The 27,577-nt window shown below is 49.1% G+C and overlaps 1 protein-coding gene across 1 annotated transcript; it reads right to left on the reverse strand.

Annotated features, from left to right (window-relative positions):
• On the reverse strand, positions 1 to 27,386 carry CRTAM (cytotoxic and regulatory T cell molecule; the record flags this gene model as incomplete). Its single annotated transcript, XM_081113711.1, is given in 13 exon segments — positions 1 to 131; positions 712 to 798; positions 4,226 to 4,372; positions 6,434 to 6,517; positions 8,376 to 8,468; positions 8,471 to 8,518; positions 11,355 to 11,513; positions 13,253 to 13,396; positions 15,305 to 15,460; positions 18,493 to 18,636; positions 25,753 to 25,785; positions 25,788 to 25,828; positions 27,355 to 27,386. Coding segments are annotated over 13 exon segments (1,299 nt in total).
• Positions 27,387 to 27,577: the final 191 nt, after the last annotated feature.

Here is a 27,577-nt window from a genome sequence, read left to right on the forward strand (position 1 = left end):
CTACACGACGCTCTCTGGCACACGCGTGTGCCCTCTCTTTAACTTCGCCTGCTGCGTGTGCTCCTTCCCTTTTGGTTTCGCTTCTGAGCACAGCTGTGTGATGTAGTCCACGCAGCGCTTAGGACGGGGAGCTGGGAGAAAGACATGTGGGAGGTGAGCATTTATCCTGGACAGCACCGCACCCTTTATTTGAAACACTGCACGTGGTATGTTTAGGTCCAGATGTTAATGTCTTAAAAATTGAATCTGAAATGCACACATGCAGATAAATGATCTGAATGTATTGTTATCGTCTAACTTTTAAAAGGTCTTGTTAAATAAAAATGATACAATTGAAATACAATATATGGACATTTCTGCTACAAAATAACGTGTTGCTGGGGAAAATGCATTGTCTTCAGCAGAATTTCATACTGTAAGTAGCAGGGCAGTCTGGACGCAGACGGACATGCAGCCAGAGCTGGGCATGCGTGTCAGGGAGGACGCAGCAACGGCTCCTGGACTCACCAGCTACATGAACTTAACTGCCAATTTTCCTCTTTTTTAAAAAACTACTTTTCATTTTTCAGGATGCACTTCCTTAAGTTCTACAAGATGATTCTGGAAGTCGACTTTCTAGTCTTATAAATCCAATATTTTTTGCGCTCCCCCTTAAGCACAACAAATCAATGAGCCTCATTTTTCAAACCTCCGGTCACATGGTTGACTTACTTTGGCCATATTTCTCCTGGGATGATGTTTCTTCATGATTTGACCTCGATTTGTAACTTTCTAGAGTGTATTCTGAAATTTCATTTTCTGCAAGAAAAGAAACCAAATTATTAATTTCAGGCGCCACAGGCATCATCTACATGAGAAACGTATGTTGAATAACATGATGCCTCTGTTTCTGTACAGCAGTGGAGTTATCATTCCTCTCCCAGACCTCATGTCCTCATCCATTCAGCCAATCATTTTCATTGTTTGCTCTGAGTCCCGCAGGTATGTGGGAGGTGGTATAAGAATTGCAGAAGTCGCATGACGGCAGCTGGGGCTCAAATGTTATCCTTTGGGAAAGAACAATCAATAGCCCTTAAAAACTGGGAATGAGGCGTCCGTGGGAGATTCTGAAACAATAGGATGGCACTTCCTGTTGTGCAGGTACACAGAGCAGCCAGCCCCTGCTTCTATGTCTACTCGTGGGATTTTGCCTGGCGATACAATGAGTCCTCTGTCACATATGTGGCTAAGTCAGCATGTCCAATAGCAGAATAGCACCAGTCTCACATGTAATTTCAAGCTTCCCAGTAGCAATGCTCAAAGAGTACAATGAAACAGGTGAAACTGAGTTAATAATATATTTTATTTAGCTAGTAGACCCAATATATTATTATTAGACATGTGGTATTCTTGTGTGCGTGTGTGTGCATGTATGTGTGTGCTGAGCCTTCAGAATGGGGTCTGTGTGTTCCTTACAGCATATCTCAGGAGGGACTAGCCACAGCTCAAGCGCTCAACAGCCATGTTGTGGCTACTGTGCTAAATGGCACAGGGCTAAGAAACTGCTCAGACACACATTTATGGAATGAATTGAATTGATGGGTTATTCTGGGTAATTTCTAAGGTCCCTTCTTGCTCTGATAGATGTTGAGTCCATGTATTTTAACAGGTATTTTTCTATACTAGTTATCTATCTAATAATAGACAAACATGGTAATTGACCATACCTCTGCTATGCTTCCCATTGGCTAATCAGTAGGATATGCAAATTAACCCAACCAAGGTGGCGGCTGCAGCCACCCAGCTGAAGTGAGCAGGAGGCTTGCTTGCTCCAGTGATGGAGGAAGCCAAGCTTCCTCCCTGCTGCGGCCGGGCTCTGAGCTCTACTCTAAGCATCAAAGTTGCAATTATAGAAGCTAAACAAGCCCCAGATACCTGCTTTCAGCAGGCCCTGGCCTCAAGCTGGAGCGGCAACAAAGTTTCAATTATAGAAGGTAAATAAATCCCAGAATTTAAAAAAAGAAGAAGAAAAGGAGAGGCTGGGAGCTTCCGTTGCCGGCTTGGCCAGCCTGATAGCAGCCCTCAGCCCCTCACCCAGGCTGGCCAGGTACCCCTGTGGGGACTCCCACCCTGAAGGGGGTGTGACAAGCTGCAAACAGCCATCAGCCTCACACCCAGGCTGGCCAGGCACCCAAGCAGGACCCCCACCCTGATCCGGGAAACACTTCAGGGCAAACCAGCTGGCCCCCACCAGGCCTCTATCCTATATAATAAAAGGGTAATATGCAAACAGACCCTAACAGCAGAAAGACTGGGAATGACTGGTCACTATGACACACACTGACCACCAGGGGGCAGACGCTCAATGTAGGAGCTGCCCTCTGGTGGTCAGTGAGCTCCCACATGGAGGAGCACTGCTCAGTCACAAGCCAGGCTGACGGCTGCCAGTACAGCTGTTGTGGTGGGAGCCTCGCCCGCCTCCTCAGCAGCACTAAGGATGTCCGACTGCAGCTTAGGCCTGCTCCCCGCTGGCAAGTGGACATCCCCCGAGGGCTGTCGGGCTGCCAGAGGGATGTCTGACTGCCAGCTTAGGCCCAATCACCCAGGGAGCAGGCCTAAGCCAGCAGGAGGTCATCTCCCGAGGGGTCCCAGACTGCAAGAGGGCACAGGCTGGGCTGAAGGACCACCCCCCCCAAGTGCACAAATTTTTGTGCACCGGGACTCTAGTATATATATACAAGGCTAATATGCTACATGTCCATCCGAACAGTGGCTATGATGCACACTGACCACCCGGGGGCAGATGTTCAACACAGGAGCTGCTGAGCTGCAGTGACTTGGCAGCAGCGGTTCTCGGTTCTCGTGTGACACACCCTGAAACCAGAGGGGAGGGAGCCCGATTCCTTGTGGGGCCGCGTGATTCCACCTTCGGCCATGGGTTATGTTGTTGCTGGGGCACTGTCGACCCTGAATCTGGTTTACTGCACACTTGCCTTTGTGTTCCACACCCTGTACAACAGCAACTTTGCAGAGTGCCCTCTCGCACTCCGGGACCCCTCGGGGGATGTTGGAGAGCCAGTTTTAGAACAATCCCCACAGGTCAGGGTGAGGGACCCCACCTGCCAAAAGAACCCCTGTCACTCTGCAGATGCCCTTTGAGCCATGGCGCCACCCCAGGTGGGGTCAGCTGGGGAGGGACCACGGGAGGTTGGCTCCAGGGCATGTTTGGCCCGTCTCGCCCAGTCCTGCCCTGCCAGCCACCTTCTAATTAATTTCCTTTCAAAGTGCATGAATCTGTGCACCAGGTCACTAGTATGATATATGTTTTGTTTCCAATAACTTTTTAATCAGAATGCTTAGAAAAAAAAAACAAAACTTACTAACATATGGTTGAGGGAAGTTGAGTGCATTCTTTCAAAATGGGACTAAAGCTTTGATTGCCCACTCCTGGAAGAAGAACTCTGTGAGAGCAGGGCCTGGTCTGTCCTGTTGACAGATGTATCCCCATTGCATGGCACACAGTAGCTGCTCAGGGAGTGCTTATTGCATGGATGGACGGACAGATGGATGGATGGATGGACGGATGGATGGATGGACCGACGGATGGATGGATGGACCGACGGATGGATGGATGGATGGATGGATGGATGGATGGATGGATGGACCGACGGATGGATGGATGGACCGACGGATGGATGGATGGATGGATGGATGGATGGATGGATGGACCGACGGATGGATGGATGGATGAGCTCTCTTTTTTTGTATCCTTTTGTGAATAGACACTTTTATACCATAATTCCAGTTTCTGGAGCTGCTCTAGTTTCTCTTGGTTTTGCACTCTTTCACTATAGTTCCTGGAGATTCAAATTCTCTGCTTACTCTAAGGCAGTGGTTCTCAACCTTGGCTGTACATGAGAATCACCTGGGAATCTTTTTAAAATCCTGATTTCTGGGCCTCATCCTCCGGAAATTGTTTCTTTGTTATGGGGTGGGGCCACAACATTAGTAACAAAGAAACAGAATTTCCGGAGGATGAGGCCCAGAAATCAGGATTTTAAAAAGATTCCCAGGTGATTCTAATGTGCAGCTAAGGTTGAGAACCACTGCCTAAGGCAAAGAGTTACTTACTAGTATTTAAGTGATAACACATCAAATAACAGAAAAGCTCTAGTTGACAGAATTCTCCTGTTTGCAACCAATTGTTTCAGCATCTTGTGCTTCCACCTGGTTCTCGGTGGCTCACCTTTCTTCCAGATCACATGTGCTTTCCGAACCTTCATTAGGAAAAGCTGGACGATGATGAAGAGAATGAAAATGAGGAAGGACACGAGCGTGAGCAGCAGTATTCCGCTTTTCCTCCTCACCAGCCCGTCATACTGAGGATGTGCACCTATAAGGAAAATGAACGGATTTTAGATGGTTTGAGGGGTTTTGTTCACTGGGGAGTACACACAACCCTTCCAAAAGATAGGGTTGGTAGGCTAATAGGCAGCTCAGATGAAGAGACAAAGAGCTTTACCCTGAAGGTAAAAAGATTCATGCTATTTACTCTCTGAAAGCAAGAATATAAACAAAGTAATTTTGTGGGATAGTTTGGAAAAGGTTTTTAAGTTATATAGGTATTGAACTAATTATTTTTCATTTCTTGGGAAAACATGTGAGAATATTGACTTAAATGATAGTCGGGATTCAAATTAGCTGTAAGGAATAATTTTTTTTTTTAGCAAAGTGTGGTTTAGCAAGAGAGATTGTTAATTTTAAAAAACTATGCAACTAAAATGAATATTTATTGATCTTGACTAGGTTGAATGTGGTCTTATATGAAGGCATTTGGAAATAAACTTGATGAGCCCGTAAAGATCTTTTCTAAACCTAGAATTCTGATTCCATGGGCTCTAACTTTGCTCAATGTCCTGGCCCCCTCAGCCCAACCAACAAGCAATAAGGAGTGTGGGCTCTGTGCGGAATGCCATGCCTGGGCTGCAGCAGGCACACCCCTATCGTTCAGGGGTAGTTCTCCATGTGTGTAAACAAATCTATCTATAAAACCTTAATATGCAAATTGACCAAATGGTAGAATGACTGATCACTATGATGTGCACTGACCACCAGGGGGCAGATGTTCAACACAGGAGCTGCTCCCAGCCCGCACACCCCAATCAGCGGTGGGAGGCGGGGCCAGCGAGAGGGTGGCGCTAGGCTAGCCAAGGCAGGTGCGAATGAGTGCCGGCCAGGCCTGGGAACCTGACCTGTGCACGAATTTCATGCACCAGGCCTCTAGGAGATTATTAAAAACAAAAAGAAGTAAGCCATCTATGCCAAAACGTAGATCCACACGTGTCACTATTATACTGTGTTCAGGGGTTCAGTCAAGAAAATTCCAATGAAGAAATTTACATTGAAAAGGGGTCTGGAGAGGAGTGGAGGGGTCTTTCCTTTCAGCGGGGCGAGTTAGGATAAGCGAGGGCAGGGCAATCTAAGTGAGATGTTTTCAGAAAAACGTATCCTTGTCGGGACTTTACAGAGACAGAACTGCAGAGGGCGGAGGCAGAGTGCACTCCATGGAGAGGGAGGTTTAAGGCTCATGCTCAGGAGCCACAGAGGTTTCTTGAACACAGGTGTGAAAAGTGCGAAGGGATGTTTGGATGGTAAGGTGCTCACAATGGATGATAGAAGGAAAGCTGAAGTTATAATACTGCATGCAGGAGATGATGAGGGTCAGGATCAGAATACCTGAAAGAAATGACTCAAAAGGCCCTGGTTTCATATGTATGTGTATATACGCACATGCATACACACGCACACACATGGATATATATGCACACACACGTGCACACACATACACACGCACAGACACATACACACGCACACACATACACACACATACACACGCACACACACATACACACGCACACACAGAGACACACGCACACACACAGACACACGCACAGACAGTCATGAAGGAGGACACTGTAGTTTGGGCCTGAGCTGATTTCGTGGGAACAGAGGTTGCTCAGTGGTTAGCAATGTTGAATTTGAGGAGTTGGCAGGAAATTCCGCTTGAGAAATGTAGGAACTGGGATGAAACAGGGACTAATGCTCAGGAGAATGTTCTGGAAATACAAGTACAAAATCTCCTGCCCGGTGGCATCAGGGACAGTCTTGGGAAGGGGTCAACGCTTTACGTATTAAGGAAAGAACCAAGGATGGGGAAGTAAAATCAGAAACACGTCTACGTACAGGAAGTGACAGGAGGGAGGGCAGTCAGCTAATGGGCACAGGAGTGGCAGCAAACGCACGGACCAGGGAGGCAGGAGGTAGCTAAGTCAGGGAGCAGTGATGTGAACAGCAGAAAAGTCAAGAGGAATGAGAACTGAAAAAAACACTGGGCTTACTGGCTAAGAGGTTAGAATGTCAAGTGTTTACTCTAACGGCGGTGGGCGACACGTACCAGTGGTCAAGTCGGGGTCTGGAGTGGTTTGTTCCTCCGCTTCCTTGTCCGTCGCTGACGTACTAAAACCTTCCATCGCTGCAACTAGGGTGAGAGCAACACAGGGCGTATGCGTCCGACTGTGCATAGAGTGCGTCCACACACGGTCAGCCAGAGGCAGCACACAGCCTTGGCGACCAAGCTTAGCGAGGCTCACTAGGAACAATGAGGTCTCTTCTGAACGACAGATGTCTTCCCCAAATAGAGGTGAATGGTCTGGCTTGCTTTGCCTTATTTTCTGAAGGTTAATGTGTTTTGAACGTTTGCTTTGTACCAGGCCTTAGACTGAGCATGTTACTTCTGACCACAGCTCTGGGGCAGCAGAGTGTTAGAAAATGTAAATAAATCAGCTAAAGGCCTGCAGCAAAGCAGTGGCGGAGCCAACACTGAAAGTCAGAGCCCAGCATAAAGCCGTTATGTGCACTTCCTTCCTGAACCAGGTCTGTCGGTGAGAAGGCCGTAGGACGCCTCCGGAGACACCTGGACAGTGAAGGAGGCGTCCGAGCTCTATGGATGGGAAACCTGAGCCTGAAACGCGCAAAGCCATGCCTCGATGTTAGAAGTGGGCTCGGCTGCCATTCAAACCTGTGTGTGCCCCCACCCCCAGGGGAGGGATGTACCAGGTGCCTTTGCTAGCGGGGACAGTTTGTAAAAGTCACAACAATCTTTTCCTGATTTTGTTGTTTCTCCTCCCTAGGTTTTTCCTGTTGTAGTCTCTGGCTTTTTAGCCCGTTACACAAGGGAATGAAACCACCTATTCTCCTACTGAAAATGGCTATTGTTAACAGTAAGTAAAATTGTAAAAATTGAAAACTGAAAGGAGTTTTAGAAACCACATTTTTAAACTCTTTTATATATGAAAAGGCAGAGCAAAAAATTGAGTTGTTAAAAAATTGAGTGTCAGCCAATTTAAAGACAACTAGATTCTAAACATTTATAAAAATATTGGCTTATGAAGCAAATGATGTGGCTATTCTACTTCATATTTTCAATTTCCATTGTTCTTCAAAAAACTTTATGGCACACAGTGTATTTATCAGTTTAAAACCCCCAAACATTTACTTTTAAATATGATTCAAGATAAGCAATTTTTAAGTGTGATCTGATACTCAGAAGTGTGCGCGTGATGATGCTATGAGAGCATTTATCCCACCAATCGCACTGTGACAGATGCCTCTGAAAAGCAAGAGTCGAACTTGCAGCCTCTCTGGGCGAGGCTCACGGTGGCGCTCACCACACCACGGCCGCCTGCATCCTGCCCCCAGTGGCTGTACTGCACTTTCTCAGCACTGGCTGTTACCAGATGCTAAGCTGAGTGAGAGACAACATAACTGACATATGTGATCATTGTCCAGAGTTCACCAGCAAGTGGACTCACTGTCTACAAATTATAATGTAGGCTTTCTGCATTCTTCTGCATTTATAGTTCAATTTTGTCATTAAAACTATCTGAGTTTTTGACAACCAAGTAAGTGACAAACTTTCAAAGGTGACTTTGTTACTTGATGATAAGAAACATCAAATCTCCAGGTCCTGCTCCTTTTCTATTTGTTTTTGGTCTATTCTAGATGGAAAAGCAAAGAAACGAGTCTCCACAGTGGACATGCAAATGTCACAAGGTGTGTGTGTGTGTGTGTGTGTGTGAGAGAGAGAGAGAGAGAGAGAGAGAGAGAGAGAGAGAGAGCTTACAAGGTGTTAGCTACTCTGAACCCTCAATGGTTAACTATGGCACTTCTCCAGTCACCACAAAGCTGGAGGGAGTCCTGAATGGTCTTGTTACAAAACAAAACAAAACAAAACAAAACAAAACAAAACAAGAAACCACTTTCTTAAAACTTATTATTGGAAAACTGAGTTCCCAAAGAGGCAGGATTTTTAAAGTTGGAATGATTTCGACACTCACCAGTGCTAGCGGCCTGCAGGGCGTCTTGTGAGGATGGAGAGCTTTTCCCCGGTGCATCTGAGGCCGCCTCTTGACCGGTAACTAGAAAAGGGAAAAACAAAATTCTGCCACGATGAAGACCAAGCCTGCCCACAGCATGCTCACTGCACAGGGTGGAGGATGTATTCACCTACTACCTGCTCGTGGAGGTTTTGCAGATGCCTCAGAGCTGCTGCTCTGTAGCTCATGGCTGGTGTGTGGCCCTGTGGCCCCCGGCTGCCCAGCTCCCTGGCTTCGGGGTGCAGCCTGTGACCTCTGGGGAGGAGCGTCTGGCACCCGGGGCAAAGGGTCTCCGCCTTCTACACTTGTCTCTCCCTGCCCGCCCCCGGCCTGTCCATCATCTACCCACTCACACACCTAGCCACTCCCTCTTAGCTGGCTCTGGATCAGGCTCAGGCAGGGTTGGGTTCCAATGCGTTACTTGCTTGATACTGAGTGAAGCTGAGTAAGATGCCTAATGTTTTGAATGCTCAGTTTCTTAATGCTTACAATATGAAGGTACTAAGTGCATTTACCTCTTGGCGTTTTCTGTGAGAATTAATTCATGCCACATGTTTAGCACTATGCCGGCTATTTGTTAAGCACAGTGCTTAGTAAATGGTAATTGTATAATATAAAACAGTGTCTAGAAATGTTTCTAGAGGTCCGCTTAGCACAGCTCTGAGCTGTGAATAGGCCTGGACCCAAGGAGCGCATAAAAAGGTTTCCGTCAATTTGCAAATACTGATAGGCGACAAGGGGCGTGTCCCTATGAAATCTATGAGAACTTCATTTAATCAAAGGGTTCCCTGATTTTAGTATCTTCTTGTTTTAATTAAACATTAACATTTTTTGAAAACTGTTTTAAAAAAGCCTGAATTGCACACAAGAGCGCCAAGAAAAGGAAGAAGAACCACTAAGGAAACACTAGAGAAATAGTGACATGGACTGAAGGTGAAACGAACTCGGTGACCACAAAGACACCAGAGAAAATCGAAGAAACGGGAGAGTTACTGGCAAGGAAAAGAGGAAAATGCTTGAAAGTGAGGCAACTAGAAGTACTAGAAGAAAATGACAAGAAGAGCAACATATGAGAAATATTGGGGACACACAGAATAAAATTTATCCATGTTAAGGTCTTCTAGAGTAATGTATAGTATTCTATGTAAAATTAGATAATTATATGTTTATGTACAAAACAGGGTATGTATATGTATATATACACATTATATATCTTGTTGGATATATAATAATACATGTATATATAAAAACCATCTATACATACATAGGCAATATTTCTATATTTTCTATGTTGCATGCATCTATATCCATAGAAGCTGTTTTATGCATGAATCTATATGAACTGGAGTCCATAGATATTAAGCTGGATTTATCCTCCCAGTTGGCAAGCTGCAGGACAAACTGCTTTAGAGCTTTGATGGCGAGACTGGAGACTTGTCGTTCTGGTTGATCAGATGCCACAGCCCTCGGCTAGTCCATGCAGCACCACCAGGTGCTACGACTATTTAAATTCAAATTTAAAAAGATTAAAGCTATTAAAACGTTAATTCCACAGTTGCTCAACTTTCTGTTTTTATCCCATCGTCAAATAAGCGGTAGGAAATCAGGACTCGGCCTTTGGAGGCCGCGGAGATGAAGTCGGCCCCTGGGGCGGTCAGCGCGCTGCTGCTGTGCCGTCTGGCAGGTGAGGCTGCGGGCTGCGGGCTGCGGGTGCTCTGGTTCAGAATCGCGGGAATCCTTTCAGGAGCATCAGCTACATCCAGTCTCCCTTCTCCTCGTGACCTCCCGTGGCCCCGCCTGCCCTGTGCTCCCTCCACCCGTGGGCGATGGGCGATGGGCGATGGGCGATGGGCGCGGAGGCCGAGTATTTGCGTCAGGTCACAGCCCCGCCGCCGGCTGTGGGTCCGAGTCTCCCAAAGGCAGCCGCCTCAAGGAGCGCTTGCGGTTTGATGGAAGCCACGGTGGGCGCGGTGGCGGCGAGGGATGCGGGGAGCCAGGGGCAGCTCCCAGGCCCGGTCCGGGAGCAGGGGCCTTTCAGGCACTGGCTCACGCGGACCACAGAGGACGCTCCGGCAGCCGCGCAGGCTCCTGTTCGCGGGCGCAGGGAGCGGTCCCAGGCGCTGCCCCTGAGAGAGGCCTGACGCACCGTGCGCGCTGGGACCACGCGGGACTCGGAGCTTCTTGCTCAGAAGGTTCTCTCGCGTAAAAAGTGTTTCTTCCCCTTAGGGCCCCTTTCGGAGACTAGAGATTCTGAAAATGGAAGCCACTCCTCTTCGCCTTGAATACTTGATGTTTTGTTGATTTTTACTGTCTTGTGTTTGCTCAGAATATTAACAATTAAACTAAAATCTTCCAAACAGTTTAACATCTACAGAATGATCATGGCAATGTCCCCAAGTGAGTGCCTCGTGTTCACATCAAATGATACCGACACGCTAGATGGATTTCAGTTCGTATGACCTCCTTTGGGGTCAAATATAAAGGCGCGGTGCGGTTCATACGGTCTCCCCGAAACATGGCTGCGCTGCACCGAGGCACGCCCCTGACCTGGCCGTCAGGATCAGGAAGCCAGCGTGGCACTGTGAGCGTGTGACGTCACAATCAGAAAGCCAGCGAGGCACTGTGAGCGTGTAACGTCACAATCAGAAAGCCAGCGTGGCACTGTGAGCGTGTAACGTCACAATCAGAAAGCAGGCATGACGCGTGAGCATGTGACGTCACGATCAGAAAGCCAGCTGGCACTGTGAGCTTGTGACGCGGGCGCGGCTCCCAGGCAGCGGGGCGGGGTGGGCGAGGAGTGTGGGAAAAGCAGCCACGGGCTGCCCAGCTGGAGAAGCTTCCATCATTAAGAGAACTTGCTAAGGGGAGCTTCCTTCCATTGGGTTTGGTAGTATAACACTGAGGAAAGCGAAAATGATGACAGACGTCATCAGTTCTTACCCCAATCTTCAAACCGGAAGGAGACCACCAGCCGCCCTCCGCGGAGGCCCCTGTGGCGCACCACGCAGTCCACGGCGGAGCCCCGGCGCGCGGGGACCCTGAGCGCGCTGCTGCTGTTCCAGGCCCTGCGGCCGCTGTCAAAGGCGTGCGAGGTGTCCCCTGCGGGCAACAGGCGCTGCGTGAGGCCAGGCCGGGCTGCCCGCGGTTCCTGGCGGTGTGGCTCTCGGAAACCAGGCCTGGCCCTCTTGCCAGCCTGTGAGCCTCCTACCCTTGCTCTGACCACAGACCGCTGCCTGCGTGTGCTTGGCCTCCACAGCGGGCCGCGGTGACCACAGCGGAGAGCCTCCTATCAACCCTCCCCTCCTGACAGCCCCCAGGCGTGCCTGCTGGGCGAGGACAGCTGGCCTCCTGCAGGACCGGGAGGCGCGAGCCTTCCACTGAATAAACAGGAGGCGCTGGAGCAGCCGGGCCAGCTGCGCCGGGCTCACTGGCCTGGGTTTCCCCGCCAGAAAGGGTCCTTCAGCTCTAAGAACCAAGATGATGTCAAACCACGTGTAACGCTGCTGAAACAGAAACAAGCTCAAACCGTTTCTATGCGTGACAGTTACCCCCTTCCATCAGCAGCTTGAGGCTTAGATTCTGTTACATAATTACTTACTGTCATCGAGGGTATGACACTGTTCTGCCCCATATAAGAAAGGCCATGTAGCATGTTAAATGTGCTTTCAATGTTATGTCTAGTAAGAAGCTTATGCTCACAGGTAATAGCTCCATTTTGTCTTTTATTTTATAAAATGTTGTCAAATTTTAAGATGCTATTATAAACATCACATTTTAGATTTCTACCTTGCTTTGCACAAAACATCTACAATAATAAAAGACAAACATGCAAATTGACTATACCTTTGCTATGCCTTAAGCCATGCCCACCAGCCAACCAGAGCAACTATATGCAAATTAACCCAACCAAGATGGGGGCCAGCAGCCACGGAGCTGGAGCGAGCAGGAGGCTTCCCTCCTGCCCACCCTGGCAGGCTCTGAGCTCCTCTCAAGGCTACAAAGTTTCAATTATAGAAGGTAAATAAATTCCAGAATGAAAAAAGAAAAAAAAAAGAGGTTGGGAGCTTTCATCTCCGGGGGGTTGGGGGGACTTTGCCAGCCTGAAAATGGCCCTCACCCCCTCACCCAGGCTGGCCAGGCACCCCAGCGGAGACCCCCACCCTGATCCGGGACACCCTTCAGGGCAAACCAGCCGGCCCCAACCTGTGTACCAGGCCTCTATCCTATATAGTAAAAGGGTGATATGCAAACTGACCCTAACAGCAGAAAGACTGGGAATGACTGGTCACTATGACACACACTGACCACCAGGGGGCAGACGCTCAATGCAGGAGCTTCCCCCTGGTGGTCAGTGTGCTCCCACAGGGGGAGCTCTGCTCAGTCACAAGCCAGGCTGACGGCTGCCAGTACAGCAGTAGTGGTGGGAGCCTCTCCCATCTCCTCAGCAGTGCTAAGGATGTCTGACTGCAGCTTAGGCCTGCTCCCCACTGGCAAGAGGACATCCCCTGAGGGTTGCTGGGCTGCCAGAGGGATGTCTGACTGCCAGCTTAGGCCCAATCCCCCAGGGAGCAGGCCTAAGCCAGCAGGTGGACATCCTCCAAGGGGTCCCAGACTGCAAGAGGGCATAGGCCAGGCTGAGGGATCTCCCCGCCCCCTCCCCGGAGTGCACAAATTTTTGTGCACCAGACCTCTAGTGTTATAATGTTATTTGTGATTAGCCTTCCAAGATTAAAATGTAACAGCGATTGGTTATAAGGGACAGAAAATTATTGAATGGTGTTTTCTGACACCTCCTGCCACCAGGGGGCGCCAAACCATTCACAGAATTATGCACTCACCTGGGAGCTCGGTGTGGTTCCCCAGCTGCCAGGTTATCTGTGGGGGGGGCCTGCTCCTCACCGTGGAGCACGTCAGTGCCACCTGCTCTTCCCTGTTTTTCGTTCTGATAATGGAGGCTTCCAGGGTTGACTTGAGAGGAGTTGCTAGAAAAAAACACGAGTTTTCTGTGCTGAGTTAGCTGGTCTGCATATCTGAGGAAGCCCAGAGCCTGCTCACACAGGGGTAACTGTGGGCCTGGGCTGAGTCATGGCGTATCTCCACCTGACCGCTCCCAGAACAGAGTTAAGAGTTTGCTGTGCCTGCGCAGCTACTTGGCGAGAGTCAGATGGTTCCTGACCAGCATGTGATTAGTCCCTGGGAATTCTCCAACTGACTCTCTTACAAAAGCAATGCTTCACCTTTGATATAGGACTGTGTTGATTGGTTGAGCACTAGGTGAGGAATAGAGTCCTGAATTCTCGCTCCACCTTTGTCACCAACTAGTTGTAAGAACTTGGGTTAGTCGTCCAATGTTTTAGTTTATCAATTTCCTGGTCTGTGACATGAAGAAATTGGGTTATAAGTTGGCTGTTTAAGCCCTAAACTTCCTGAGTCTATGACTCACTTCACCACAAGTTACTTCTCTCTTCCAGCATCAAAGACCATGTGTCTTACAAAGGGCTCCTGGATCTCTTTCTTCCTGCTCCTGCCTTGGACATACTCTGTAGTCAGTCTCTCGCTCTTCCCATTCTACTTCACACGCTGGTCCAGACCTGCGCTCTTCACATTCATTTACTCATCCACCTGCCATCCAGGCGTTGGGAAGCCAGCGCCAAGTGTGGTTCAATGTGTTAGATGCCGAACTAGTAGTTTAGTGGCAGACTGCACCCCAAACTGTTCATGAAAAGATCACGTGGGGAAAAGGATCTTGTGTGACAGTGCAATGACGGAGGTGTTCACGGCTGCTCTGATTGCCAGGACACACAGACAGCCGAGCGGAGTGCTGTGTGGTGGCCAGCGAGGGGGACAGAAGGCCCTGGGCTGAGCACATGGGTCTACCCCAGGAGCCACCCCTTTCCTGACACTTTGTCACCATGCCATTACTTTACGGATGGCACCGCACATACTAACTCAGTAAGAGAAGCGTGAGTTCACTGGTATGACATGGGGAATTACGTTGTTGATTCAGCTGTTCTGCCACAGAGAAAGCCGGCAGGTAAAGATAGTGGATGTGAGCCTGCCAAAAGTGACACCCAGAGCTGAGCCAGGTCGCTGGGTCAGGAGGCTGTCGCTCCTCCTCCAGTCCCGCCACCCCACCCCCACCCCCTGCAAGAGAGAGGAAATGGTTTGGGCAGAGGATGTGAGCTGATTTTCCAGTGCAGTCACATCTGACTTCATTGCTGTCATAATGCTCTACTTTCTTTACACACGCTTTGCCCTCCGGAACGAGTGTGCGAGGGCCTTGTGAGCAGAGGTGGTGCCCAGTTCACCTCTGGTTCCCTGGAGCCTAGTCACAGGTCATCAAATATTAATTCTCTTTTTTAGTTCCCGGGAGAGAAAACTTAGTTGAGTCCAAAGACAACTTTCATGAATTCACATTTTAATTTAATGCAGTGGTTCTCGACCTTCTGGCCCTTTAAATACAGTTCCTCATGTTGTGACCCAGCCATTAAATTATTTTTGTTGCTACTTCATAACTGTAATGTTGCTACTGTCATGAATAATAATGTAAATATCTGATATGCAGGATGGTTTTAGGTGACCCCTGTGAAAGGGTCGTTCGACTGCCAAAGGGGTCGCGACCCACAGGTTGAGAACCACTGATCTAAGGCCTTGCAGCTCAAAGTGTTCCCTTCTGTTTCCTTCCAACAAAAGATGGCAGAGGTGCCCAGGTCATAGCTAGAGGGAACCTTTTAAAACTAAAATGTTAAGCTTAGAAATGACATGCAATGTTCCTGTGCGCCCCGCTCCCTCCTGGCGCCCCGCTCCCTCCTGGCGCCCCGCTCCCTCCTGGCGCCCCGCTCCCTCCTGGCGCCCCGCTCCCTCCTGGCACCTTGCTGTGAGGCACTCACCCAGCACCACCACTTTCACTGCCTTTGTTTTCCTCACGGAGCGGCTGTAATGTAAACACGTGTACACGCCTTCGTCGTGCGGAGTCACATTGGCCACGCGGATGGAGAGCTCATTGGGGGAGTGATGAAGAAGCTGGTATTTGGTATTTTTTAAAGCTGTATGGGGGGAGAGGGGGAGAGCATGTTATGAGGAAAAGTACCAGATGAATATAGATTCTTGGTGGATGGATTATTCGCAGAAATAGCTCTTGATTTGCACACTTTAAAGGAACAAATATCACACCTTGGATTGAGTTGACTTACAAATTCTAGTGTTACCAGCTGGATGCCTCTCCTTAGCTTGAAATGAGAGTAGGAAATAAAATATGTTGATCCTGGTATCTGTGAAATAAGCATTTGCTTTATTTCTGTTTGTAGGAAATTAAAAACACTATGCTGGTGGATGGTTCAGGTGGCAGGGGAATTTTACAGAATTTTAGACATTACATTGTGAAAAATGCCCCACTAGCCCTGGCTGGTGTGACTCGGTTGGTTGGGCATTGTCCCGTGAACCCAAAGGTTGCTGGTTGGATTCCCGGTTGGGGCACATGCCGGGTTTCGGCCCAGTCCCAGGGGAGCACGCAGGAGGTACTCTCACATCCATGTCTCTCTCTCTCTCTCTCTCTCTCTCTCTCTCTCTCTCTCTCTCTTTAAAAAGAAAATAAAAAAACTTGTGGGTTTTTTTTAAAGGATGTGTTTGCTTAAAAAAAAAAATGCCCCACTATGATTTACCTTTTGAAATCTGATTCACTTGATGTTGTCTTGTCAGAATGAGTGTGAAGAATGTAAAATAAATGCATTGGTATTCATTGTCCAGCTGGGTGCTTCTTATTTTTAAAAGTTCATTATTATTTGAAGTTCCCCCCAAATTATGACTTAGTCCTTCCAGGTGTTTGTTCCTCTTGGTTCCATGGGGAGGCCCATCGTAGTCTGAGGCCCTCAGCTAACCAGTCCTCTCTTCCTCCCTCCCTCCCTCCCTTCCTCCCCCTCACTCATTCCCTCCCTCCTTCCCTCCTTCCCTTCCTCCCTCCCCCTCACTCATTCCCTCCCTCCCTCCCTCCCCTTCACTCATTCCCTCCCTCCCTCCCTCCCTCCCTCCCTCCCTCCCTCCCTCCTTCCCCCTCACTCATTCCCTCCCTCCCTCCCTCCCTCCCCCTCACTCATTCCCTCCCTCCCTCCCTCCCCCTCACTCATTCCCTCCCTCCCTCCCTCCCTCCCTCCCTCCCTCCCTCCTTCCCCCTCACTCATTCCCTCCCTCCCTCCCTCCCTCCCCCTCACTCATTCCCTCCCTCCCTCCCTTTCTTTTTTTTTCTGTTGAGATTTATAATATGAACAAGCCTAGAACTGTTAAACCAAGAATGGCTGAGCAAGGAAAGCTATTTCTCACCCAGAACCACACTGTGTCCCTCCGATGTCGGATGAACTAGAAGCAGGACTTCACCTCAGCACTATTGACTTTTGAGTCCCTGATTCCTTGTCGTGGGGGCTGTTCTGTGCACTGTACGGAGTTTAAATGCATCCCTGACCCCTGATCCCAGCCTCCCTGCATACTACATGCCAGGGTCCCCCTGCCCCCTTTCCCCATTTACAGCAACAATGTCCAGGGGCAAGGGGAACCACCCAGCTAGATCCAGGCCTCCTGGGGAGACATCTGGTCATGCCATCACCTTAAAAAGCCCAAAACAAAACATTCGAAGGCATTATGTAACAGCATTGTCTATATATATAAAAGCCAAGCGACTGGAATGAAGGAATGACTGAAATGACCAAAACGACCAGTCGCTATGATGCACACTGAGGCCCCAATCACCCGCAGCCCCTCCCCCTGGCCGGCCCCACCCTCGATTGGCGCCCCCTGATTGGGGTGGGTCCAGCCGGCCAACCTCCTGAGTTCCCTACCCCCCGCCGGCCAGGCCCCATCAGCACCCATTGGGGCGGGCCTGCCGGACCCCACCTGTGCACGAATCTGTGCCCTGGGCCTCTAGTCTCTACATAAAGTTTCTCAGTCAGAACGTTTAACAATAGTATTGGGATCTAGCCTTCATGGTTCATTTAGCTTGAAATAAGTACACTCAGTTATTCTACACCTACCATATCAATGCATGATGGTTTCAGAGCCTGTTACGTTGTCAGAGGCTCTGCTTTTCAAAGGCAGAATGAAGTTTGCTGTTTTGAAGACGTTCCAAGCATGTGGCCTTGGAAATGTTGAGTGGGGATATATAATGACCTCAGTATGAAGAGGAGGGTTAGAATCCTGCTCTCAGAGATGAATGAAATAGATGTTTAAGAATCCTGCAGGCAACAACAATGTAACTATATGAGGGGATGCATACTAATCAGACTTATTGAATATATACTCATGTCAATCATTATGTTGTACACCTGAAACCCATATGTCAATAATCTATACATATAAAAGGCTAATAAGCTAAGTATCTGACTGTTCAACCACTCAACCGGCAGCTACAGTGCACACTGACCACCAGGAGGCAGATTCTCAATGCACAGGCATGGAAACATGGAACAGACTGATGAATCTCAGAGGGAAGGGGGGCAAGGGCAGGAAGAGATTAACCAAAGATCTCATATGCATGCTAAAGACCCAGTGTGTGCACGGTGAGGTTCCTCGGCCTGGCCTGAGTCCTCTCCTCTGGGACCCCTCAGGGGATGTCGGAGGCCTGGTGCAGGTTTCGGCCAATCCCCGCAGGCCAGGCCGAGGGACCCCACCCGTGCACGGATCCATGCACCGGGCCCCTAGTCTCTCAATAAAACGGAAAACGACTGCCTTTGCATGCAGGCTGGGCCCGCCCAGGAGTTTGTGCAGAGGCTGAGGGGGGGCGGGGGCAGTGGAGGGCACAGGGCGCAGCGGCCGGAGGTGTGGGACCCGGCACCTGTGCTGCTGCCCGTCCATGGCCACGGAGACTGGCACCTTGATGTGGGTGAGGGGCGAGGCCGGGCAGGAAAAGGGCTTCTGCTGTGAGCCCCTCGCCCAGCCGCTGGGAGGTTCCGGTGCAGAGGCCCCGGCGGCCACGTGTGGAACAGCTGGCGGGGCTCCGCCCTCTGCGGTCCTCCCCGCCCCCGGGCTTCCGGCGCCGTGTCTGTCCAAGACGCCTGGGGGAGCAGGGAGCCATCCATGTTCTTCCACTCACCGCGATGCTGGTTTAAGAAGATGGTGAACCCCGAGGGCGCCAGCCACTGCAGGTGGCCGCGCTCCGCGGGGGGCGGCACGCAGCTCAGGGTCACTGGCTGGCCCTCCTCCACCTCCACCGTCTCCGCGGGGCCCAGGGAGGCCGCTGCGAGTGTGAGAATAGACAGTCATCTTTCCTGTCCGACCCCTGCCATTTCCACCCGCATGACCTGCAGCTCCCTGGGGCCCCATCTGGAAACCACAAAGGCCAGCCCCTCCCTTTGAATTAGCCAATCGGGAAAGACTGTGCGCCTGAGCTCCAATCAGGAGTGAGGGACGGGTCACGTGGGTCAGGATTAACCGGAGGGACCCGCTCAGGGCAGGTGCTCCCAGGCCCTGCGCCTCTGCAGAGGGAAGCTGTGCCCGCGGCCTGGCCCTGCGGCTCTGCGCGCACCGGACCCCTGGATTCGGGGCGCTCTGCGCGCACCGGACCCCTGGATTCAGGGCGCTGTGTGCACCGGGACCCCTGGATTCAGGGCGCTGTGTGCACCGGGACCCCTGGATTCGGGGCGCTGTGTGCACCGGGACCCCTGGATTCAGGGCGCTGTATGCACCGGGACCCCTGGATTCAGGGCGCTCTGCGGGCACTGGGACCCCTGGATTCAGGGCGCTCTGTGGGCACCGGGACCTCTGGATTCTGGGCGCTCTGCGCGCACCGGGACCCCTGGATTCGGGGCGCCTTATTTCTAACACAAGGGAGAGAAGGGGTGTGATCAGCTGGCTCCAGAACCCACTACCACCCGCAGGGACTCAGCCTCAACCCACCTCCCCAATTATTCCAGTAGTTATACACATTTCATCCAGAAACAGGACCTCAGCCGGCACCAACATGCGAGGGAAGGAGGGCTGAAGGGGGAGGGAGGGGGTCTGGATGGGAAAAGGGGACAGTTGGACATGTACTGGCACTTGCTCTGTCCTACATCAGTTCCTCTTACCTGTATTTATTTATTTATTTATTTATTTATTTATTTATTTTTAATATTTTTTTATTGACCATTAGAGAGAGAGGAAGGGAGAGGGATAGAGAGAAACATGGATGAGAGAGAAGCATCATCCCTCGGCTGCCTCCTGCATGCCCCTGCTGGGGGTAGAGCCCACAACTGGGCATGTGCCCTTGATCGGAATTGAACCAGCGACCTCCTGGCTCCTGGTCGACACTCAACCACTGAGCCACACCGCCAGGCTTACCTGCATCTAATTTAACTTTCAAACTAACCCTCGAAGGAAGAATTATGCAGCCCCCTCTACAGATGAGGGAAGAGAGGCTCAAGGTCGCACAGGCCTGGGAGTGGGTCGCACCCAGGTCTGCACGCTGCAGAGTCTGCAGCCCTGGAACTCCACTGACTGAGTGAGGAGCCCCAGGCCCCGGCCTCCTGGCCTTGCTTATGAAGGAGCACCTTTTGCAGGCATCCAGGATAGAGGGGAGGACGGGGCTCCCCCGCCCCCGTCACTGCCCCGGAGAACAGCAAACAACTGATGTGAAGCAGCTGTAAGTTTATCCCCCAAAAAGGACAGGGATGGGAAAAATAAGTTGGCACCTTTGTTGCTGTTTGTTATTTCTTCAAGTTTTAAATTTAAAAAATACTTTTTCTGAGGATGACAATTCTTATCAATGAGAGTACAAAACACACCCAGAAGCATAAGAATATTGTGGGGTTAGAAAATATGAAAATGAAATATAATGAGTCTTACTGCATTAGTTTAAATTTTAAAAAAGAAAGAAAGAAGAAGGGAGTTATTTGCTTGTGATAAATTTCAAGTATTAGGAAAAGTACTTTGGAGAGCTCTGGGAATTCACTGTTCCATTCCAGAATTGTTCCAGAATTCTGCTTAGGGTGGGTCCTTGGCAATATTCTAATCTTTAGAATCAACCCACAATTGAATAATAAGGATATTAGTAGAGAGGCTTTGAGTGATAACAGAATTTTTTAAGGTTAAACAGCTTCTGAGCCAAGAGTCTGAACCTAGAACTAACCCCATTGTCTCCATAGCCATGACATCAAGATTCTTGCTTTGCTCTCTAGTTCTTGTGCATTATCTCGCTTCCCACAAACCGATGGAACTTTCTGGAGGGCAGTGAGTATGCCTTTCATTTCTCCAAAATTGATTCCTTACAGGAACGATCACTGTGAGCTTAAGACAGGGTTTAACGCCCGCTCTCGTGCTGGCACTGCAGTGCAGGCACCACTGCTGCGCTCTCCTTGCTAATAAGAACACAGACAGGAGGGAAGTGGCTACACTGAATCCATGACAGAGTAAAATCTAGTGTTAACCAGCGGCCCTGATTTCACCCTTGAGGCCCAAGGTTTATACTTAGAAATGTTGCCAATGTGCTTCCCTTTGGTAAAATGATTGTGGAGACAGGAAGCCTGCATCTGGGAGATGGGAGTGGCAAGCTTTATCAGCGGCCTGTCTATGAATAAACTAGAGGCCTGATGCACGAAATCGTGCAAGGGGCTCGGCTCTAGGCTTGCCTCGGCCCTCGCAGCCCCGTCCGGAAGGTCGTCCGGAAGGCCATTGGGCTGTTTGGCCTAATTAGCATATTATGCTTTTATTATTAGAGATGTCTCTCATTTTAAGGATCATGGTCTTTTGCTTGGGATACATGCCTACGAATTAAGTTGTCTGGCTTTTCAGCACATGGTGAGAATTGTGTCTCCTAAGGTTAGTGTTTGCTCCTGTGATTCAGGATCAGGCGCTGACCAGGCTGACCAGGACTGGAGATGCCTGCGCTTAGATGGAAAGGGGCTGTGTGCGCTTAGATGGAAAGGGCTGTCTCGGGCACAGAAGACGCGTTATTCTGTTCGCTCTTTGCTCCAAGCCTTGCTGTTGGCTGCACAGGCTTCTTTCAGGTTGTCATGTGGCCCCCGGGCTTGATTTAGAGGCAGGAAGTCGCTGTAGGCAGGAGAGCAGCCTGGGGGGGGGGGGGGGGGGCGGGACGGGGGAGGGGGCAGAGAGCTGACCTAGGTGCAGGACACCTCTTCTAGTAACCGTTCCCCATGATCCTCTCACTGACGCTGAAAACTGAACTGGAGTTCCTCCGTTCAACTGTTTTCACCTAAGTCTGGAGTCAGAGCTTCACCTTCTGCATCAGAGGGCTGGGGTGTGGGGTCTCTCTGCTCACCACTTCCTCCCTGCAGGATCTAGAAACACGCACCCTTTCTCTGGGGCCTGAGCGCCTGTCCTTCTGCCCGGCGTTCCCTGTCTGAGCTCCAGAGTTCCATGGGGCTCGGACACGCTCACCGGCAGGGCTCGGCGGGGAGGGGCTGGGGTCTCCCTGGGTGTGACCACTCGCATTGGCAGGCCAGGCTCATGGAGTGGACTGTGGGCTCTGGGCTTGGTTGTTACCGCGGCGGCTGGAGTCGTCCCTCCGTGCCCAGCTTGTGCTATGAGGCTCCTTGCTGAGCCGGGCTGGGAGGGCTCTTCACCGGGACTGGTTTGTGTACAGAACTGGAACCTGTGACCTTCCGCATCCCCACTTCCAACCCCATCAACTAGCAGTGCAGACAAGGGGATGGCTCCACGCCAAAGCACGTGACCACCGTTCAGCAGAAGGGCAAGCAGCCTCACGGCCACCTGCACAGCACACGCAAGTCCATGTGCCCTTCTAGCACCCTCAGTGCCCGCCCCGGGGGATTGCAGTGCGTGGTCTCCACCTCCACTTGGGGTCATCTCAGTAGACTGCAGAGAGAACGAAGGATTCTTCCTTGTTCTCACTTTGTCGGGTAGATTTGCGTGTGATAATAATAAAAGCTCCAGAACAGAGTCTGTCCTGCAGGGACCCTCAATGGACGTGTCCAACTGGAACGCATTATTCCTACTGCTCCCCAGGCCACACATACACCTCCCACGGCCTTGCCACCTCTTCCTTCCGGTGCTTCCTAGTCGTCATTAACGTCAGCGCCAGCACTGCATACCAGGGATTGGGAGGCGCTCTCTCTCCCCAAAACATAGCTTTAATCAATTATTCCTCTCTCTCTATTTGTTTGCTTTTTGCTACTATTACTGCTCTAGCTGAGGCTTCCCTGGTTTCTTTCTTTGCCACTGCAATCACTTCCTGCTGGTCTCTGCCCTTCGAGTTTATCATCCTCATCTGCTTCTAAAATTACATTTTTTAAAACATAAATTTGATCACATGTGTTCCTTTCTTAGACTTCTTGTACAGCTCCATTGCTTGTAAGAAACAGACCAAAATTCCAGAAGGTTCCTGCCTTCTCCTCACACCACTGGCTGAGGCTCCTTTTCGAACGCCCCATGCAGAGGCCATTGCTGCTCTCAGGGAGCCCAGGCTCCGGACACATGGGCTCCGGTCCCAGCTGTTCTCTGGGCCTAGAATACCTTTCTTCTCTCTTTCAAGACTCAACTCAAATTACACCGCTTTTGTCCAACCTGCCAACAGCCTTTAGGTCCACCCGCCCCACAAGGACCGGTGACACTCCTCCAGGCCCCACAGGCTCGGACTAGGCTTCTCTCAAGCACTTAGCACAGCCTTTGCACAGAGTGGTTACAAGCCTGTCCCTGGGGCGAGGTTACAATCTCCTTGGAGAAACTGTTTGCCATTCCTGCATTTCATATGACCAGGTCCTAGCACAGAGGAAGGCTGTAAGTATCAGTTGAATGAATGACTAAAAATGAGTAAATGCATAATGTATATATGCAGTAATAAGATGCTGACTCTGTAATTATTATGTTGAATAATAAAGATTAGAGCTGAGTTAAAACCAGACACATGCAATGAGGTCATTCTCAAACCAGAGCTTATTCCATGAACGATGAGTTAGGAGGCAAGCTCTGCTCCCTCAGTGCCTTACGAGGAGAGACAATTCTACTTTGTAGATAGAATAAATACATGGCATAACAAGTGAAACAATTAGTCTGTCAGAATCGAATTACTTTCAATACAACTTTAAATAAAATGTCTCAAATGCGTGTCAGTGCACATAAGGCTTTTCCTGGTCCAAAGACGGGTCAGCAGGACCCACTCACCCTGCAGCTGTGCTGTGGTCTCCTGTGTCCGACCTCCACCAGGTAGCCAGAGTGGAGGCCCCAGGGTGGGATTTCATCGTCCACAGTATAGGGCAGTGGGATTCATGGACACATCCTTCATTCTTGTTGTTTCAACCATTCTAGCACCTATTTATGCCAATGACACCTTTGGCAAGAGGGTAGGCTCCAAGATTATGGGACTTCTCTGGTCTATAAATTTTTTGCAGCCTTAGAAGTTGTACACTAGAAGGTAGCGTGATGTTCCCATAATACAATCAGCTAAACACAGCTGACATTTATAGCGGTGCCAAAATGGATTTGCTGCCTCTTTACCAACAAAGCAACATGGTCAGCTCCTTCCTTGTCTGGGACTCTGGTGAGCCTGAGCAAGGTCAGGCCAGAGTGGCAGCCGGCAGGCAGCCCTCAGTGAGGCCAGGTGCCCTCTGGGGCCTTAGATGGGTTTTCACATTGGGGTTTCTCAAAAATGGATCTCCCAACTGTGTGGTCAGTGGCTGTCAAACTTTTAATCCACATTAAGAAACACATTTTCTGTCACAACCCAGTACACACACACACACACATACACACACATGCACATATAAGCATACACACACACACATACATGTACACAGATTGGTTCACGAGAAAATACTTTTACTACGTGCTTTGTAGGCTGCTACTTACATTATCATTAACTAGTTGTGAAAACTTGGGCAGGTTACCTAACTTCTTTTAACCTCAAATTTTATCATATGTAAATTAGGGATGTTAATACCTATCTCAGTATCTTTGCTAAAATTAAACGTAATTAACAAAAATTACCCAGTACTGTGCATTGCACAATAAACATATTTCTCTCTCCTCTTTATGAATAATATTTGAGTATATTTCTAAATGACTTGTGTCAGGTTTACCTAGGTTATAAAACATAGTCATTGCTGTTTTTATTTAAAATTTTATTTTTGTGAGGCAGTTTCACATGACAATAACTTGAATCCTGAAAAAGTTATGGTCAGTTAAGGGCTTTAAACTTCAGACTAACTTAAAGCATTGTAATTGTAGCTGTCTAAATGTGTGTTTTTCTGAATGTAAGTAGGTATTCTTTAAGTCCGTTATTAAAGGAATTGATATTATTTATTAACAAAATTGAATACTTATCAAGTGCCTTAGGGTACAGGGATCAAACAAGAAGGCACAAATTGAAGTGTATAAAATAAAATACTATGTAAAGGAGGAAATCTAGTTGTTAAATAGAGACTTTCCGATGCAATTCTATGGTGAGTCAGACTTAGAATAATAACTGCACTTGTGAAACATACCTCCAGGCCCAGGGTTTGAACACACACACACATACACACACACACACACCAGCAAGCAGCATTTCATGTGTGGTTTCCTCTGCCAGAATATGATACAAGTTGCAACCAATCAGGGACCCCACTTGGGCAGGAATAATGTTACCTGCGCTCAAAGGGTAGCTGAGTCTTTAATTTGCATAATGCTTCATTGGAATAAAAAAAACAAAAATAAAATTTGAAAATTATAATACAATGTAAAGTAAAACTGGCTCTTAGGACATAAGCACTACGTCTCGCTGTGCTCATTATTATCTCTGACCTCAGGAAGAGTCCTGTAGCACTTGGCTATGTTCAAAGTGCTTTCACATTTGAAATTTGAATCTTCTAACAATCCAGGGAGTTTGGTAGATCAAACATTGTTATCATCTTCATTTCAAGATACAGACATTGCATGTCAGAACAGTTATATTATTTGGCTAAGACTTCTACAGCAAGGAAATTTTACATCCAAAGCTGATGCTCTTTTAGCTGGTACACTTGTTACATTTTGCCATCCAAGGTCCCCCAGAGACACACGCTGCAGCAATCCTTGCCGTCTGTCCCCATTACCCTTAAATAAACGCACTAGCTCCCCTCAGATGTGCCCTGGGGCATCTGAGCACATTTACCTGGGTCACCTTCTAGAGTAGTTCCTCTGAGGATGCAGCTGGTTGACTGGAAGGTTTGGCAAAACATTAAGTCAAATGAGCGTCAGAGAACATGAGCTCTAAGGCTTACCTGGAAGGGACCACCACACCAGCCAGCTGCAAACGCTCCACCACATGCCGCCGGTGCTGCCGCCCTGGCTTCCTCAGAGCCTGCAGGCGAGGGCAGAGCGGTTTCTTTTGAAGGGGAGCGGCTGGGGCTCTGTGACCTCATGGGTCGCCCGCCTCCCGGGCCTGGAAGCCCCCGCTTAGCTAGCTGCCCCCAAACACCTCCTGCTGGAACATGCAGAGGCCGCACGTGTCACCTTGACTGTGGAGAGAGGAGTGATGTGTTGGTGGCACAAATGATTCTACTCCACGTGGGTAGTGCTGGTGTGTCAACTAGCTGCAAGGCCTGGGAGGTGGGGGGTGGAGGTGTGGGAGAGATATCAAAAAGTCCCTGTGTGGTAATGTCACCTTATTGTCACAGTGCTTGTCTAGTTTATTAAACAATTATAATTAAATAAGTTGGGGATATTTTATATTTCTAATTCTGGCAACAATTTATAATGGTTATTAGGATCAGAGTTCATTCATTTGCATATTTGCTCATTTAAAAAATCTACCCACCCATCATCCGTCCATCCATCCATCCCTTCATCTATTCAGCCACCTAGTATGCATTGTTTTAAGATATAATCAGATATGACAGATAAATCCTTGTTTTTGGGATATTGTGATCTAGTGGAGGTGACAATATATAAATGAATAATTTTGATATTTAATCCTCAATAATTGGACAAATTGAGATAGACTCAATTTCATTCTTCCAGGGACACACAGCAACATACTAATAGATTCTATGTTTAGAAAATAGAGGCTAATCTGTAATATTTGAAAAATTATAAAGGAAATATTTTCTGGTTCTAATTGACATGAGTGTTAATAGTCTGTAAATGTGTCAAGAGCTTGGGTAGGAAAAATTCTATCCATCAAAAATGTCTTTCAAATGTGTTACCCATTCAACAGGTAGAAAGAATAAAAAGAGGAGAGAGAATCGACCTTCCTTAAGAAGTTTAGCACAAATCTAATATGTCTCAAGCAGTATGGCGACATGAATGCCTAGGGCCATCAGCTGAAATGCAGATGGATAGGGTCAGCCCAGCTTGATTAATCAGACTCCCACTTGAATGAGGTGCCTCCTGTGTCTGCCAAGCTCTCCAGGCGTGTCCGGGAGTCTGGCAGCGCTGAGTGTGAGAGTGGAGCAGAAACCACTCCCTGGGAGTGGGCGCTGCTATCAGCCAGTGGGTGGGGCCGTAGAAGGTTCTCCTGTTGGTTGACTGTATTGAAATATATTGACTTCCTTCTGGAAGCAGGGAGCATTGCATTGTACCATTTTAAAGAATAAAGAATGAAGGCCATGCTGGTGTGGCTCAGTGGCTGAGTGTCAACCTATGAACCGAGAGATCACTGGTTTGATTCCTGGTCAGGGCACATGCCTGGTTGTGGGCTGGATCCCCGGTAGGGGGCATGCAGGAGGGAGCCGATCAATGATTCTCTCTCATCATTGATGTCTGTCTGTCTCTCCCTCTCTCTCTCTCTCTAAAAATAATTTTAAAAATTCTAAATAAAGAAGTAAGGAGTTTGCCTGAGTTGACACAGTGAGTCAGTAGCAGAACTGAGACACTTTTGAGTCTTGGGTCTGATAATTATTTTTCCTCATAAGGTTCCCTCCATGGACTCCAGTTTTTATAGTCCAGGCTCCATGGGCGTCTAAGCATTTGGCTTTCCTGCTGATGCCATGCCCTTGCTTTCGAGTGAGGCTTTATTGTTATACCCTGTCGCCTACCCTCTTACGAAAGCCCCAGAAAAGTACACGTGAAGTTCATGGCGGTGAGAACCGACCAGGGCCAGTGCCCAGCTTCTCACACTCCCCCTAGGAGTGCTGTTCGGTGTCGGGTGTTCGGACTTTCCCAGGCAAAGCCCAGGCGGGCCACCGCGGCGTGTCGGTGTCCGGGACGTCCTGGACTCAGCAGCACACGCTGTGGCTGATTTTTCAGACCTTGAGCTTATCATGTAA

This window comes from Myotis nattereri (assembly GCF_964212035.1).
Source record: "Myotis nattereri genome assembly, chromosome: 19".
In the NCBI taxonomy this organism is placed as follows: domain Eukaryota; kingdom Metazoa; phylum Chordata; class Mammalia; order Chiroptera; family Vespertilionidae; genus Myotis; species Myotis nattereri.